This window comes from Calonectris borealis, chromosome 8, assembly GCF_964195595.1.
Source record: "Calonectris borealis chromosome 8, bCalBor7.hap1.2, whole genome shotgun sequence".
In the NCBI taxonomy this organism is placed as follows: Eukaryota; Metazoa; Chordata; class Aves; order Procellariiformes; family Procellariidae; genus Calonectris; species Calonectris borealis.
The window spans coordinates 3,598,674-3,613,978 of NC_134319.1; the positions used below are offsets into that span (position 1 = coordinate 3,598,674).

At 44.0% G+C, this 15,305-nt stretch overlaps 1 protein-coding gene across 2 annotated transcripts in view; it reads left to right on the forward strand.

Annotated features, from left to right (window-relative positions):
• The window catches only part of DOCK7 (dedicator of cytokinesis 7), a 108,422-nt gene that overhangs the window by 80,974 nt on the left and 12,143 nt on the right, over positions 1-15,305 (forward strand). For both annotated transcript variants that reach the window (XM_075155621.1, XM_075155619.1), the window contains 12 exons: positions 368-522; positions 1,411-1,593; positions 2,060-2,195; positions 3,378-3,474; positions 5,879-5,975; positions 6,860-6,994; positions 7,702-7,854; positions 9,076-9,234; positions 9,501-9,601; positions 10,545-10,737; positions 11,318-11,461; positions 12,434-12,565. In XM_075155621.1, coding sequence (XP_075011722.1) covers positions 368-522; positions 1,411-1,593; positions 2,060-2,195; positions 3,378-3,474; positions 5,879-5,975; positions 6,860-6,994; positions 7,702-7,854; positions 9,076-9,234; positions 9,501-9,601; positions 10,545-10,737; positions 11,318-11,461; positions 12,434-12,565 — 1,685 coding nt within the window. The remainder of the gene's footprint in view (positions 1-367; positions 523-1,410; positions 1,594-2,059; positions 2,196-3,377; positions 3,475-5,878; positions 5,976-6,859; positions 6,995-7,701; positions 7,855-9,075; positions 9,235-9,500; positions 9,602-10,544; positions 10,738-11,317; positions 11,462-12,433; positions 12,566-15,305) is intronic.

Below are 15,305 nucleotides of genomic sequence, written 5' to 3' on the forward strand. Positions count from 1 at the left end.
TGGGTTATTTCAGATTACGGCAAGGAGTCCAATCTGGAATAGTTTGGAATTTGGTGTTGTTTTCTACATCCTTTAAGTTTAATGACACAATAAAGCTGCAAGTAAGATTTGGAGTGAAGTATTCAAAGGGACCTGGTCTGTTTTCAGAAGGTTTCTAGATAGTGAGGTTGTGTAGGTTGCGTTTGAAAATTGTTGTTTGCTTTGCTTTGCATGACCTCAAATAACAGTGCTGTTTACTTGCAGGACCCCATGAGAGTGATGAGAGTTTGCATTCCCAGACAGTTGAATGAAACCACCACTGTGGAGGGAGGCTGGGGAAAGAAACTTCGAATTTGGGGATTAACGAGATGCACGTGTTTCTTGGCAGAGAGTCACAATCAGCGAGGGAGGCCAAGCTGCGTCGCTGTTGATGATTATGAAAGCGAGGGTGGAAGCATGATAAGCCAGACAGTTGCCATGGCCATTGCAGGAACATCGGTCCCTCAGCTCACCCGGCCCAGCAGTTTTCTCCTCACCTCATCGGTACGAAGCCGTCTCTCCCTATTCCTTGACCCTCAATCTGTGTCAACAAGCAAATAGTTACGCATGCAGGTCCTGTGGGGCTGATCAGCGAGTGGTAGGGAGTTTATCAGTTTGCAGCTGGCTGTTACGGAGGGTGAAAGACAAGGGGGGAACAAATCACGTTTGCATGTTGTTGTGCCTGTGTGAGAGAGAGCATAATAAAATGCCAAGCAGGGATAAAAATGAACAAACCTCAGAAAGTGGAAGAATTCTCTTTGCTGATAAAGATTCTCTTTTTCTGAAACAATCTGATAAAAGCTCTGTGAAGTGCAATGGTCATTATGACCTCTAAGCCCTAAGTAAAAATTCCTACCACATCTAAATCCCACCGAGCTGAAGACATAAATGGGCCATTTCCCCTGTTCTCTGCGGCGGGAGGGAATGCTCCAGACTCCAGAAACAGGCAGGCCCTTCCATTTCTCCCTCCTCCTCCCTTTACTCCTGCATCAGGACCCCATTTTGCTGGACTTTACCTGCATTCAAAGTGAGACACTGATACGTACATGAGATAATGAATGGAGCCCCTCTGCTTAACTGTTAACCTGCTGGAGGTTATTAAAGGCATCTTGAGGGAAGTGGGTATTTGCTGCCTGAACAGAAACTCATTCATAGAATGTGATTATTTTGTCACTCCTGTGGCTTGACTATCTGTGGGCTCCACTGAGCTGTTGGGTTGAGAAAGAGAAGTGTGTATCTCCTGGTTGTTAGTAAAAAATGTCAATTCACCTTCTGTTCCTGTTTGGTAATTATTTAGGCTGGGGTGGTAGCTGGTGCAGATCCTTTTAGTGACGACTGAAGTGTTTGGACGTGACATACAGTGTGGCAAATGTCTTGACCTGTCTATTTTAGAGTGGCAGGCAGCACTCCACCTTCTCAACAGAGTCCAGCCGCAGCCTTCTGATCTGTCTCTTGTGGGTGCTCAAGAACGCGGATGAAAGTGTCTTGCAGAAATGGTTCACAGACCTGTCAGTGTTGCAGCTCAACCGCCTGCTGGATTTGCTTTATCTTTGCGTATCCTGCTTTGAATACAAGGTACTGCTATATTGTTTAAACCTCCCGAAGTTCCTTCTAGGGCTTGCCAAAGAACTTAACAGTCCCATCCTCTACATGCCTCCAGAAAGGCATTTCCTGCTCTCTCCTAAGTATTTCCTGTACTCAAAATCCTAAGGCTAAGCACTTCCCTGTGCAACCCCTAGCCTTTTTCCATGTTTACTTTTCAACCATGCAAGTGTCTGGGCCGTGTTTCACTTCTTACGCAGTTTGTGCTGCTTGCCACTCATCTGGGAACTGCTGCAGGGAAAGGGGATAGCTCTTGGCCATTTTGCTTACTACCAACAAGAAGAGAGTTTTCTGTAGCGGTGCTGGAGTCCGGGTAGATTAGCTAGCTAGCAACTAAACCTGTATTCTTTAGACAGGAAAGATATTTTGAGTTGTTAATGCTTAGAAAATATCCCAGATTGCAAGAACCTTTCCTCATGGTCTCATTTGAAACTTGCAGGGCAAGAAAGTATTTGAAAGAATGAACAGTCTGACATTCAAGAAGTCGAAAGACATGAGAGCCAAACTTGAAGAAGCTATTTTGGGAAGCATAGGGGCAAGGCAGGAAATGGTCCGAAGAAGCAGAGGACAGCTAGGTAAGTAAAGATATCTTTTGTGCTGTCCCCTTTTTCCAAAAACTGCTACTCCTATCCCCAGCGATTACTTGCACTCATCTGTGGTGTGGGATACCACCCATCGAGATCCTCAGATGAAGAGGCCGCTAGAAAAAGCTGTTTGCAGTTTGCAGCATGCTTCAGTGGGTCTGCAAAATCTCTACACTTTTCTTAAGTTCCATCTACAGGCAGTTTATCTGTTACTTGATTGCTTTTGTGTACATGATTGTGTCTCATCAAGGGATGTTCATGCCTGAACTTCTTCCAGTGTAGCATCTTTCAGAGCCACCTTGTAGTATGTCCTGTGCAAGGATCAGAGTGGAAAACAAACTGCCTGGTCTTGCGTTGATAGCTCTGAAAATGCCTGGATATTTCTGCTAACTTAATGAGGCTTGAAATAGCCAGTAGTTTGGGTAACAAGCACCTTCTGATGATTTTTGCTATTTATGTTGTTTGGGAGGAAGGATGGTTAGGACAAGAATCAGAACTGTGGTTTTGTCTCCTACTCTGCCACAGGCATCCTGGTCCACGTGAGCCAGTTATTGTGGGCTAAGTTGAATAAATATTTTAGAGGCATAATTAATTGTTTCAGAGAGATGGGGACCTTTTGTAGGTTTTTTTTTTTTCTTAATCTGGCCTGATTGCCTTTATCACTTGAAATTCCCCTGCCCTCCCAGCAGTGAGAATAAAGACATAAAAGACTGTGAGGTGTGAAAGGGGGTCTCGGCACCATGCTGAGAACAGTCCTGTGAGCCAGCTGAGGACAGCAATATCGGACTGCTGAGGGTTGCCACATCCAGGCTCCTTATGTAGTCCAAGAAAGGTGCTTCTCTTAGCAGCCCTGATAGCTACCCCCTGATTTGAGTATCTCAGCTGCCTTTCTCCGTTAGCTCTATAATGAGCTGGCGTGTGGCAGCGCACAAAGTAGTCTGCGTTGTCATTGCTCTCCTGCATACGAAACCGCTGCAAGTGAAGTTGCCTCTCCTGCCACTCAGCAGTGACAGAATTAGGGGTCATGTGAACATCTTGGGTGAGTGCCACGGCCTTGGGGTCTAAGAAGTCATAGTTTGCTGTCACCTGTCACTTGTGAACAAATCTAGAGTTGCTACCCGTGCAAAAAAATTAGCATTGGATGACTGCTATTGTTTTAATACTATCCTGCAGAGAGAAGTCCTTCTGGGAGCGCATTTGGAAGTCAAGAGAATTTGAGATGGAGAAAGGATATGACTCACTGGCGTCAAAACACAGAAAAGCTTGACAAGTAACTCTGCTTTATCCTTCTACATTAACGATGTGACAGTGCCTGTGAGAAGGCAGGGTCTCTCTCCCCGTAGGTCAATGGCAGCAGTCCACTTGGCTCTCGTGTGAGCAGGTCTGGGCCCTCGGTTGGAACAGGGCTGGCAGTGTGCAAATAGCTTTTAGTCCAACACTGCCCTAGCTAACTCTTCGCTTTTCCACTCTCCCTTGCTTTCTTAGATTTTAAAATTAGATTTAAAGAGACTGATACAATCCATTACCTTCTTAAAACCCTGTAGTAAGCTGTAATTTAGAGAGATCCATTAACAGTATTCACAGATAGCATATATATCTCATGTCACATTTCCTTTATTCCATAAGAGCATTCTGGAGTTGTCAAAGCTCGCTTTTCTTTCCTGTCCTAATCCATCACTTTGATTGTTTTTCCACATGTGCTGTGCTTTTAGAAGCCACAAACCAGCCAGGTACTGTAGCATTGGTGTGCAGTTCTTATAAATTGCTATTTTGTACATCTGCAGAATCAATCATCACAGCATTGTTTGTGATGCTTGGCAGAAGTTTTCAGTGTGTGTGTGCAAATGATTGGAATGAGCTCTTTTTGCTTATTACACCCATTTCCTTTAAAATTCCCTCTCTTGGTATGGTCTAATGCGGAGGGCTCAGGAGTTGTGTTTGAGCTTCGCTGTGCACGTTTTCTGTTTCCTCAAATTGCAACCTGCAGTCTCCATCCTCCCAGCAAAAGAATTGTTCCTAATCCTAGGAAAGCACTCTCAGCCCAAGTGAAGCTCTGAAGAAACTGGGGAAGGGGTCCTCAGAGCCCGGATGGAGGGCAGGCCAAATTTTACCCTTGAAGACATTGACGCTTCCTGGAATTGAAAGTACATCTTTACAGCTTCTAATTGCTTTGTCCAACACAAGAATGTCATCTCTTGTTATGTCAAGTAGTGGCTTTTTGTCCAAGACTCCAGTCCTGTTGACGCATTGGGAAAGCCAAATAACCGTTGTGTTTCAACCTGCTAATGAAGTGATGTAGGTATAAATTTCACTTTGGCACAACTCCAGAGCTGTGGACAAAGTTACACCAGATTAAAATTTGGCCTGAAGAACTCATCGGTTCACTGCTGGCACTGGGTCTGAGCCCTCTCCTCTTCCCAGGAGGACCTCATGTACATGTCAAACAGCTGTGGAATACCTTGATGGTCGAATGATGGTATCTCACCCCACAAAATATTCTGCTTAGATAACTCTACAGATGTGCTTTTTAACCCATACTCGCTCAGAGTGACCTGGGTCCATTGCACTCCACTCCTATAGCACTACAAGTGTGTCCTGCATGCGTAGGTAGTCTGGCCCTTTGAAGCCTAATAGGGAAGACTTTCCACACCAAGAATTGTGCACAGCTAATTGCAGGTGTATTTCATGCAGATGAATGTATATTATTTTATATAGGGCCAGGCCCCAAGCCTTCACGTTCTGGAGCCTGAAAAGTAGGTAATGAGGGTATGACCCAGCTCCCATTGGAAGCGGCGTGTGGCAGGGGAGGGTTGCTGCAATACAGGTCCCAGCGCAGACTCAGCTGCCGTCCCCTTTGGTGTGTATTTTGCTTGGATTTTGTCAGTTCCCGTGGGTCACGCTCCCGCTGTGATTTGGCCTGGCATGAGTCTGGCGGAGATGGCACCTGCGGTAAGGCAGGCCATAGTTGGGCTCTTTAAATATGCTACTGGATCTTTGCCAAATGCAGCTTGGGCCACTGAAATTGGGTGGTTGCTGCTGAATTTCTGGGGCCACCGGTGTGAGTGGCTATATGAACTTTGTAAGCCTTTCCAGGAAAGTAAGTGCCTGGCATATGACAGCAAAATTGTGTCATTTTTCTTGGAGAGGAAGATATTCTTCAAGAGCTGTGATATAACGTGGCTTAAACGGACAAAGATTGCACCCTCGCAGTACGCACTCTGCGCTACAACCCGTCTAGCTGCCGGGATCAACAGTGCAGATATACTAGCTCGTGTAGCACCACCTTGTGTCCATAGCCTATAAAACCATATGTTCTGTTCCTGGTTGTGCTGTTGCATGCCTAACGATGCTACTAAACCAGTTTTGAGTTGGACTTTGATTCTAAACTGTTGTTGTGTTCCTGGGAGAGTAACGAAGTGTCAGAAAGTAGTGTGATCTCTCCTGAGCATGATGAACGTAAATCCTGTGTAAGTTTGTATATGTAAAAAAAACCAAGTCTTTCTTCCCGTTCTCTTAATGGATGCATTGAAATACCCTTGTAGTATTGTCCAGTGATAAATATATGCATTGTGACCGGGGGTTTTCTGCAAATGTAAAAATATTTTCAACTGGAAAATATGTAGGTTTACTTCTTAAACAGAAAGTAATTTTATTGCTTTCTTTTCTCTGATTAGATCAAGGGCAGAGATAGAACATGAGGCACTTATCGATGGAAATCTTGCAACGGAAGCGAATCTGATTATTTTGGATACATTAGAGATAGTTGTACAGGTAAGGCTGGTAAGAAAATAGAGATTTAATATCATAACAATCACCTGGCCAGGCAGCAGTTTGTTAAACAAAATCTTCTTGCTCTTAACTGCCTGAATGCTGTCAGAACTGTTCAACTCCCCTGCTGCAGCGGGAAGGGTGGCAATGCCTCTCCTAATCCTTAGCCCATAACAATCTGGTTTAAAATGTCAATACCTTTCTTCCGCCTTTTTGAAAGTTGTTCACTATTGTAGGATAAGAAGTAGTTGTTCATAAAACTCAATAATGAACTGCAAAAATTTCCAAATTCTGCCCTGTTCTAACCGATGCTTCTAGTTCTTTTCCAAATCTGCCTCAAGTCATTGGCTTCCAGGTCAGCCTCCTGTATCCATACTTAATTTGCACGGTGCAGGAAAGCTTCCGGGCCCCTTGGTCTGTGTGCACAGCCCAGCTCTTTCCTCGCTCCCTGCAGGTGAGCGTGGACACGTGGCAGTTTTGTCCCCTGCTTTCTGTACAAATGAAACCTGGGCACGGGCTGGAAGCAGGCAGTAGCAGGGTTACCAGATCCACCTCTGAGTTGCAGGGAGACCCAGGAATCCCAAGGGTTGCACCTTCCACCTGAATAATCCACCTAGAGGCAAGCTACAGACTTTCCCTCTAGTAGAACAAGGTCCCAAAAGGTCAGAGCCTCATCGGGTGGAAAGCACCATCATTCCACTGGCTTTAGCACATGGGTCAGATTTTCATTACCTGGGGGTTGATTCAGAAATGTGACTGTTATGCAGGCCCAGCTAAGTGGGTAATTTCTCCATGCCAAAGGGCTTTTCAGCAGAATTATTCTCCGCCACACACACACAGGAGGTTCATTTTTGCTCATGCAACTCTTGGTTTACTTTTGACTGCAGACTGTTTCTGTGACGGAGTCTAAAGAGAGTATCCTCGGCGGGGTGCTGAAAGTGCTTCTGCACAGCATGGCCTGCAACCAAAGTGCACTTTATCTCCAACACTGCTTCGCCACACAGAGGGCTTTGGTTTCAAAGGTGAATTCTCTGCAGATGCTATAATATACCCTGAGCAGCACTGAGGGAGGATGGGGCTGTTTTCTTCCTTTGCATTGGGGTCACTTCACCAAACATTTATTATTTTGCGCAATATTGATTTTCAGGAAATGTGGTCTGGGTGTCGATAAATCCTGACTAGTTTTTACGATCGGTACCCATATTTACGCATTTTGGGTTTGACGGCTGCATGCAAAGGTACAGTTTGCACAGCCCGAGTGTGGTGTGGGTTCCTGCTGGCCGGTGGTAAGCGGGCAGAGGCATCTAGACAGTAGGGAGCACAAAGCACAGGTGGAATTTAAGCTATCTGAATCTCACTTAAAGTGGATTTGTTTTACTGGGCCCATAATTTAAACAATTTCCCAGTTTCTGTAGGTGTACTGGAAATACCTCAAAGTTTTAAGCCTGAGTTTTTGGAACTGATGTAAATCAGCCAAAGGGTGTAAATGTAGGAACAAGTTGTGGAGGTAGGTAAGATGAGTTGCCTTCCAGTGCTGCCAGGGAGTCTGCTTTTGCATTACTGTAAAAGTGAAGTGATTAAAATTAGCATCATTCCCTTCAAAACAGAGGGGGTTGGTCATCCTCTAATGCCAGCGTATGCTCATTGCTGAGGATTGCCCTGGCCTTTTTGTCTGAGTGCTTGTTCCTGTCTGTCCAAGCACTAATTTTCTCATGTGCTGTTTTTCCAGTTCCCTGAGCTGCTGTTTGAAGAAGAGACTGAGCAGTGTGCAGATCTGTGCCTGAGGCTTCTGAGGCACTGTAGCAGCAGTATCAGCACGATACGGTCACATGCGAGTGCCTCTCTTTACCTTCTGATGAGGCAAAACTTTGAGATTGGGAACGTGAGTACTTCATTAGGTTACTACATGTCAACTGGTGGGGACTGCTGGATGGAGCTCTCTGTATTCCCGTGAAAGAAAAGCTGTCGGAGGGCTGACCATCAAAACAAGCATGTGTGCAAAGGGAAGAGAGGCGCGCAGCAGTGACGTGACTTTTCCCAGCTCCTGATCTTGCAGTACCTCACACTGCTGGTCAGTGCATCGCAGGAGTGTCCGGTCTCCAGTGTCAAGAGTCCGAGCTGTATGCCCAAAATCTCTTTGCAGGCAAGCTGCTTCTCGTGTCAGTTTATAGAGAGATGCAGAGCCCTGCCTGGAACATCCACTGCAAGAGTTTCCAAACCTGTCAGTTTGGAAGGTTTGCATACTCTTCAGACTGGACAGTTTGCACTCGAGGGGCTGTTTGGAGGAACTCCCCTCTGCCTTGCCTTCACATGCCTAGGTGAGAGCAGAAACGGCCACAGAGCCCTTTCTGTGGCACAGCTAGTGTGTATTTCCTTTCTGAAAAGGCTGTGTTAGTGCAGGTGAGTTAGCAATGCTGGGATTTTGTTTCCATTCAGATCTTACTTACCTCTAATTACATCTTAGCAATGCTGGGATTTTGTTTCCATTCAGATCTTACTTACCTCTAATTACATCTTAGCTTTACGCACCCATGTGCACTTTAAACTGTCAAGAAAATTCCCAGCCTTAACTCTTCCAGTTGATATTTTGCAGGCACCCACGTAGCTATGTATCGCAAAGTGCTCCCCCAGCAGTTTACACTGCTTTGGTTACAGTCCCCCATGCGAGTAGCAGAACTGGAGGGACCCACTGGTTCTGGGTCCAGGGACCGTTAGTGGATTGATAGCAGCGAGTTAACAGTGACTCAGTCTTTAGTCTAGACCAAACTAAAAAGCAAGTGTCTAGAACGAAGGCTGTATTCACGAGAGGGAGTTGTGCATCATCCTATTCAGGGTGCTTGAGAGCAAGGAGAAGGAGAGAAAACTAAAACTTTTGCAGTCACCTGAAACTAAATAATGCTGTCATCAGATCATGAATTCATCAGCACCAGAGGTTTATTGTAACCACTGCTCTGTGACAGTCCTGTTCACAGAACTTGGGTTTTCTTTTTTGTATCAGGTGTCTTTTCAGGAGGAGGGTGCAATGACCAGAGCACTGATGTTGCAGCAGTCTGTTGTGGTATCTCCAGGTTGTTGAAATACAGTAACAATTTCTCTGTTGCAGAACTTTGCCAGAGTGAAAATGCAGGTGACCATGTCTCTCTCATCCCTGGTGGGGACATCCCAGAACTTCAATGAGGAATTTTTGCGACGTTCCCTGAAGACCATTTTGACATACGCTGAAGAAGATCTGGAACTTAGGGAGACAACATTTCCTGATCAGGTAAAAGAAATACCACAAGAGAAGTAATGTGTAGTTCATTAATAGGCTGTTATAAAACCTCCATCTATAGCTGGAATTTGCATGTATTCCCTGAAGGAGGTACGGGGTTTTTTTTTTAATCACCTAAGTACATAAAACTCAGGTTCTTGATTAATTCTGACACCAAAGTGCAAACACAAAAAGGTTCAGAGCGACTGTGGTCCAAATACAGCAGTATGTAGTTCAAATCCCATTGCCAGTTCATTACAGCAGTATATTTTTTGCAGGTCCAAGATCTAGTGTTCAACCTCCATATGATTCTCTCTGACACAGTTAAAATGAAGGAGCACCAGGAAGATCCAGAAATGCTGATTGACCTGATGTACAGGTAGAGTTTATAACCATTGCACTGTAGGGACAGTAGATGTCAGTGCTCCACACCGTGTTTGAGCAAAGCTTTGCACTTCCTGTATTTAAAGCGTGAGGTGTTGTATTGCTGTGAACTTCGATTACTTGTTTTTTATTAGCAATTACTTTACTTTAAACGTAAACCTGTTTTACGCTGCTTGCCATGATTCACATTTCACCTGAAACCAACACAGCTATTTGCTGTTTGGTTTTGGACTCAGATGTTGCACATTTGAGCCCTTGTAGAGCTTGTTTTTGGAGCAGTTCCAGGTCTTGGTGCTCATGGACCAATATGTATCTCTGTTGTGTTTGAGTGTGGTGTTAATAGGTTTTGTTTGGCATTTATGTAGCTTATCTTGGATGAAAGTAGTTTCCATTCCCCAGCAGTCTCTGACAATCTCATCCTCCATCTGAGTAAAGACAACTCTCCCTGCTTGCATCAGGGAAAACTTAAGGATCTTCCAGGACCTTCTTGCACAAAAGGCTTTTTGGTGGTGGTTCATATGATGGTCTCCATATGCAAAAAATATTCCAGAGCCATGTTAAGATCCCAACTACCAAATTGCATGGTGGTGTCTGCACAAATGGTCCTGAAGGCCGCTTAGAAGGCGGCAGAGATTTTGTCATAAGCAGCCAGGCAGGTCTGCTCTGATTGTCCCACACCTCTGCTACCAATCTGCAAGTGAAATACGAGCTTTGGTCAAGAGCTTCAGCAGTCACCCATAAAAGCATTCTGCCATCAGAGGGTAGCTGCAGTTTTGCCTGCCACTAACTGTCTCAGAAATCTATAAAGTAATTTAGGGTAACTTTCCATCCATATAACTTCTTCTCTCATGTATTTCTAGATAGCCTGGCCCTGAGGGTGGTTGTTATTTAAGCAAAAGTAACTAAATACTAATCACAGAGGTTTTCATTTCAATTAGGATTGCAAAGGGCTATCAGAATTCCCCTGACCTGCGCCTGACCTGGCTGCAGAACATGGCTGGAAAGCACTCCGAGAGGAGCAATCATGCCGAATCAGCCCAGTGCCTGGTCCACTCTGCAGCCTTGGTGGCTGAATATCTAAGCATGCTGGAAGACCGAAAATACCTCCCTGTAGGGTGTGTTACATTTCAGGTAGGAATTATCCTCCATTATGTATTTTTGGGTTTGGTCATCTGCTGCTGAGATACTGCGTATCTCCACGTGCCAGGCATTACTGTGCCTACGTACTCATACGGCACTTACTCTGTTTATTTTGGGGAGAATGCATTACAGCAACTTCTGAAAATCTTTATTCTGCTTGAAGACTGTCTTGGTTCCCCTAAGTCTTTACGTCCATAGTACTGAGTGAATCCAGTTCTTTTTATTTCTCCATTTCAGTCATGGGTTTTTACCCTCTTTGGTCTGACCATTTTGTAGAGGGTGCAGTTGATGAAAGTGGTTCCTGTGACTAGTAATGTTAAGCAGGGCAATATGAGCAGAGCAAACAAGCACACGCTTAGCTTTGAATGTGTAAGTAGTCCAGTGCAGTTAGCTTGAGCACATGCTGAAGTACTGTGCTGGTTCAGAAGGAAACTAAACAAAATGCATGTGAAAGCTTCTTCCTTAAAAATTTTAGGATTTGATTGAAAATCAGCTGGCTTTCAAAGTATTGGAAGTGTTGAATGTTGTTTAAATTGAGTAAAAATATTTCATCTACATTATATCTCCTTAGAACATATCTTCTAATGTTTTGGAAGAGTCAGCAGTTTCTGATGATGTTGTATCACCAGATGAAGAAGGTATCTGTTCCGGAAAGTATTTTACAGAAGCTGGTCTGGTGGGATTGCTGGAACAGGCTGCAGCATCTTTTTCCATGGTAGAAGACTTTAATTTCTTTACCTATCTTATTCAGCAATTTTATACTGCTGGACAATATGAAGGAAAACGTTTTCTCTCTCAGTCTGTATAATTCTATTGTAACTGCTTAATTTGCATGGAGCATTAGGAATTTTTATTGTTCAAGACAGCCCGGTTTGCTCTCTGGAGTAAATCATGCAAGAATGGGATCTGGGACCGAGAGGCCTTTGTATGTTTCCAGAGTCTTTCACTTCAACACTGCACATGTGGGAGTTCACAACAGTAAAGAAAGGCCGTAATGTTTTTCCTCCTCTTCAAAAAGAGTGGGCCGAGAGCTTTATGTGAGCAGTGTTAATGAGCTGGTAGTCGTGTATCCATCAGAAACCAAGGAAAGCAAGTGAATTATTTCCCACAACGCAATATGAACCATCATTCAGCGGGTTTAAGTGCAAGCAGCAGTAACTCCAGAGCAAAGACCTAGAACCCCTGCTGTGGGCTGGCTAAGCCATGCAGCGCAGCGTCTCTGCCCGCGATGGGCTGGATCCCCTCCGTTAGAGACATCCTAAGGAAATTTCACAAAGCCATCTCATGGAGTGCCAAAAGTTGGATATAGAAGTCACTTAGGTTGAAGATGCACTGAATAGAACAAGCAGTACTGTGCCTTTCAGCTTCCATATTTCATTCCCGTAGATTTGGTTAGGATCCTATTTAGCTTGTTGTGCTTTTGTGCATATATCCATCCAAAATATCCCAGTTTTGATTCTGTTAATAATCTCATTTATTAGTAGCAGTGTGTAATGCAGTAGGCTCTTGATTCCAAAGGTAACTGGGGATTTTATTCCATTCATGTATGGGTGTATTTTAAGAAAAGCTGCTGATTACATCACAGTGCTGCCTTTTCATTTTGCAGTTTTACAATTTAAATGCTGGTACTGTGTATCATGCTTGCTGTTGAATTGATGGAGCAATCTGATGGACCTTATTTTTGTAGGCTGGCATGTATGAAGCAGTTAATGAGGTTTACAAAGTCCTCATTCCTATTCATGAAGCTAATAGAGATGCCAAGAAGCTATCTACTATTCATGGTAAACTCCAAGAAGCGTTCAGCAAGATTGTTCACCAGGTAATGATTTGAATTTTCAGCTGCAATGTGAATTGTGAAGAAACTTCAAATGCTCAGTGCAAATAAAAACTACCTGTTAAGGAAAAAACATTTTAATCAGGTTACATGAGAATTGTCAAATGGTGATCCACAGTAAATGCAAGGATCGCTAACAGGATTTTTTCTCTCTGGACATTTAACATGAGAGAACATCACATACCCAGTTTCATTGTAACTTCAGAAATATCCAAGAGTTAAAAATTCCAATCGTCTGCCAGTTTATCCTTTCACATGTTAATTTAAACTTGGTTTTGCATGCTGGGAAAAACCACTGTATCTTGCCTTTAGCTTGGCAGGTACCGTTCAGAAATGTTGGGGTTTTATTTGTTTATTCATACGGTGAGTAAATAATTGAAGGAACCTTTCTAAACTTAGATGGTGCAAAACTCACCAGCTTAGGTGCTGAGCATTTGATGAGAGACATCAGAAGCTACCAACCCTCACAAAGCTCAACAGACCTCAGCTAAGCAGGATTCGAGAGCACTTGGCGGCTCTTAAGCAGCACATGTTATCTTTTAGGAGAGGCCCGCTGGGTGCATGCCTTTCTGTCAGGGCAGGCAAGCGCTCGGCAGACCCTCCTCCAGTACGTGCCAGTGCTACTCCGAGCCCCGCGCCCCAACCAGCTTTCTGGTCACGCGGTGGTGGGTACGTCGTTCGTCTGCTGGGGTAGTTACCCTTATGTTAACATCAGCTCCTCTGCAGATGTCAATCAGTGCCTCGATTTCGTAGGATCCCGCTGAGGGTCTGGTGGTTTCCTCCGTGTTCTGGCGTTGCCAGATTCCTGAGGTTAAATGAACCGATAGAGGACAATCATTGAGTGTCCTTCTAGGCCAGAGAAGGCCATTTTGAATGTATGATGACTTACAATCATTGAAACCATTTCAGGTTTATGATACCTTACATTGATGGTCATGTTTTGGCCTTTGAACCTTTTTTTTTGGTTTCTGTGACATGCGCTTTTTACTTTTTATTACACAGAGTACTGGCTGGGAGGTAGGTAACTTCATTTTAGTTAGTAAAGAACACTAATAGATTTTTCAGATGACTCACGCCAACGCTTGCCCACATGTGCTAGTTGTGGGTATTTCTGTTGCTGTCTGCTGTTAAAACAATTCATTAACCAAAGAAATACCAATAAACCGATTGTGGTTGTAGTAGGAAATTCTTCATAAGAAGCTGTAGGTAGTGCATGGATGCTGATGTGTTCCACTAATGAGGTTCTTTGGTGAATGAGCCACTGTATCATCACTAGTTTGTTTTTATAATTTGTTTATATTTCTTTTCATCAGCATTGACACAGAATATCATCCCTTCATACCATATTTTCACCCCACCCACAGGGGTCGATTTAAGCAATAATGCTCAGAGGTACTGAAACACAAAACTGGTTTACTGCATGTACAGACCATATCTCAGAGAATAGGCTGCTTCATTCAATCAGTTTGTTATGTAGCTGTTTATCTGCAGTAAAATAGCTCAGTTGTGTTAACTGGAGTCAGTTTTGCTGCTTTCGTTTTTGTGGAGGCTGTTTGCTCACATTTCTACAACATACACCATGAGAACCACACATTTGGATTAAAAATAGAGAAAGCAGTCGGCTTCATCCGCAGTCGCACGCAGCACAGCCAGTTTGGTAACTCGGGCCCTAGTCCAGTCGACACAGTGGGCACACAAGCGTTTCTCAGAAGACATTTTAAATGTTTTGTGAATATGATGCTACATTATTTGTTTAGTCTTCGGCTGTCCAGTTAATCTCTGCTTTTCTGTGAATCGGGCAACTTAGTATGGGCCGTCTCACTCCATGTTTCCACCACAGGAGAGCATTTAAGCCCACACTTCCCGAGCTGGGGCCCAGAACGAAGTTCTTTTGCATTGCGTGACGCAAATAATTTGGGCTGATGATGTCTGAACGTCGGTTTTCATTCCAGCCTAGCAAGAAATGAAATTCAGTAGCTTCAAAGTAACCCCTGACAATTAAGGGCTGGCCCTGTAAATCGTTTGCTTGTTCCTGTGAAAAGTCCCAGCAGATGAGGCAGCACAGCAATCCAGAGTACATGTCGTAGGCATGTAAGTGATCTGTGTTCAATAGCCAACAACATGAAGGCCTGTGAGCATCTATTTTGATTAGTCTGCCCCTAAATCGACCCCTGAAGACAATCCTGTCATTGGTTATGATTCTAACATCACTCAGTCATGTTTTACTGCATGGTAAAAGACACCCATGGTTTCTGTTCTCGTCTGTCATCGTGCTCCTTCATTGCCACACTTTTTCTGATCTTTGTGCTTTGTAGCTTTCAGAATTGTTGCATGTTTTGCCCTTTTTCCTGATTTTAAATACTTTAATTGATGCTCACCCTTTTTTATTTTAAAGTTTATTTGCTGCCAATTTGCCGCTTGTTTGTTTTTTGGAATTTCCCTAATTAAATACTTTCTGTTTTCTCCTCTATCGCCCTGGTTGCTGACCCTCCTCCCTACTCTTACTATTGTCTGTTGTGGTAAGTTCCTACTTGTGGAATTTTTTTCCCCCCCCTTCTCTGTTTTTCCCCCTTTTTGTTTTTTGTTTTACACTGTGGAAACCCCAATTTCATTTTACCAAAGAGCTATGCCAACAGCAGGACCCCCCTCATGTCACATGTAGTATTGCCAACTACAAGCACTGAAGTATCCCGAGTCTGGCACCAATGCATTTTTGAGACCTGCT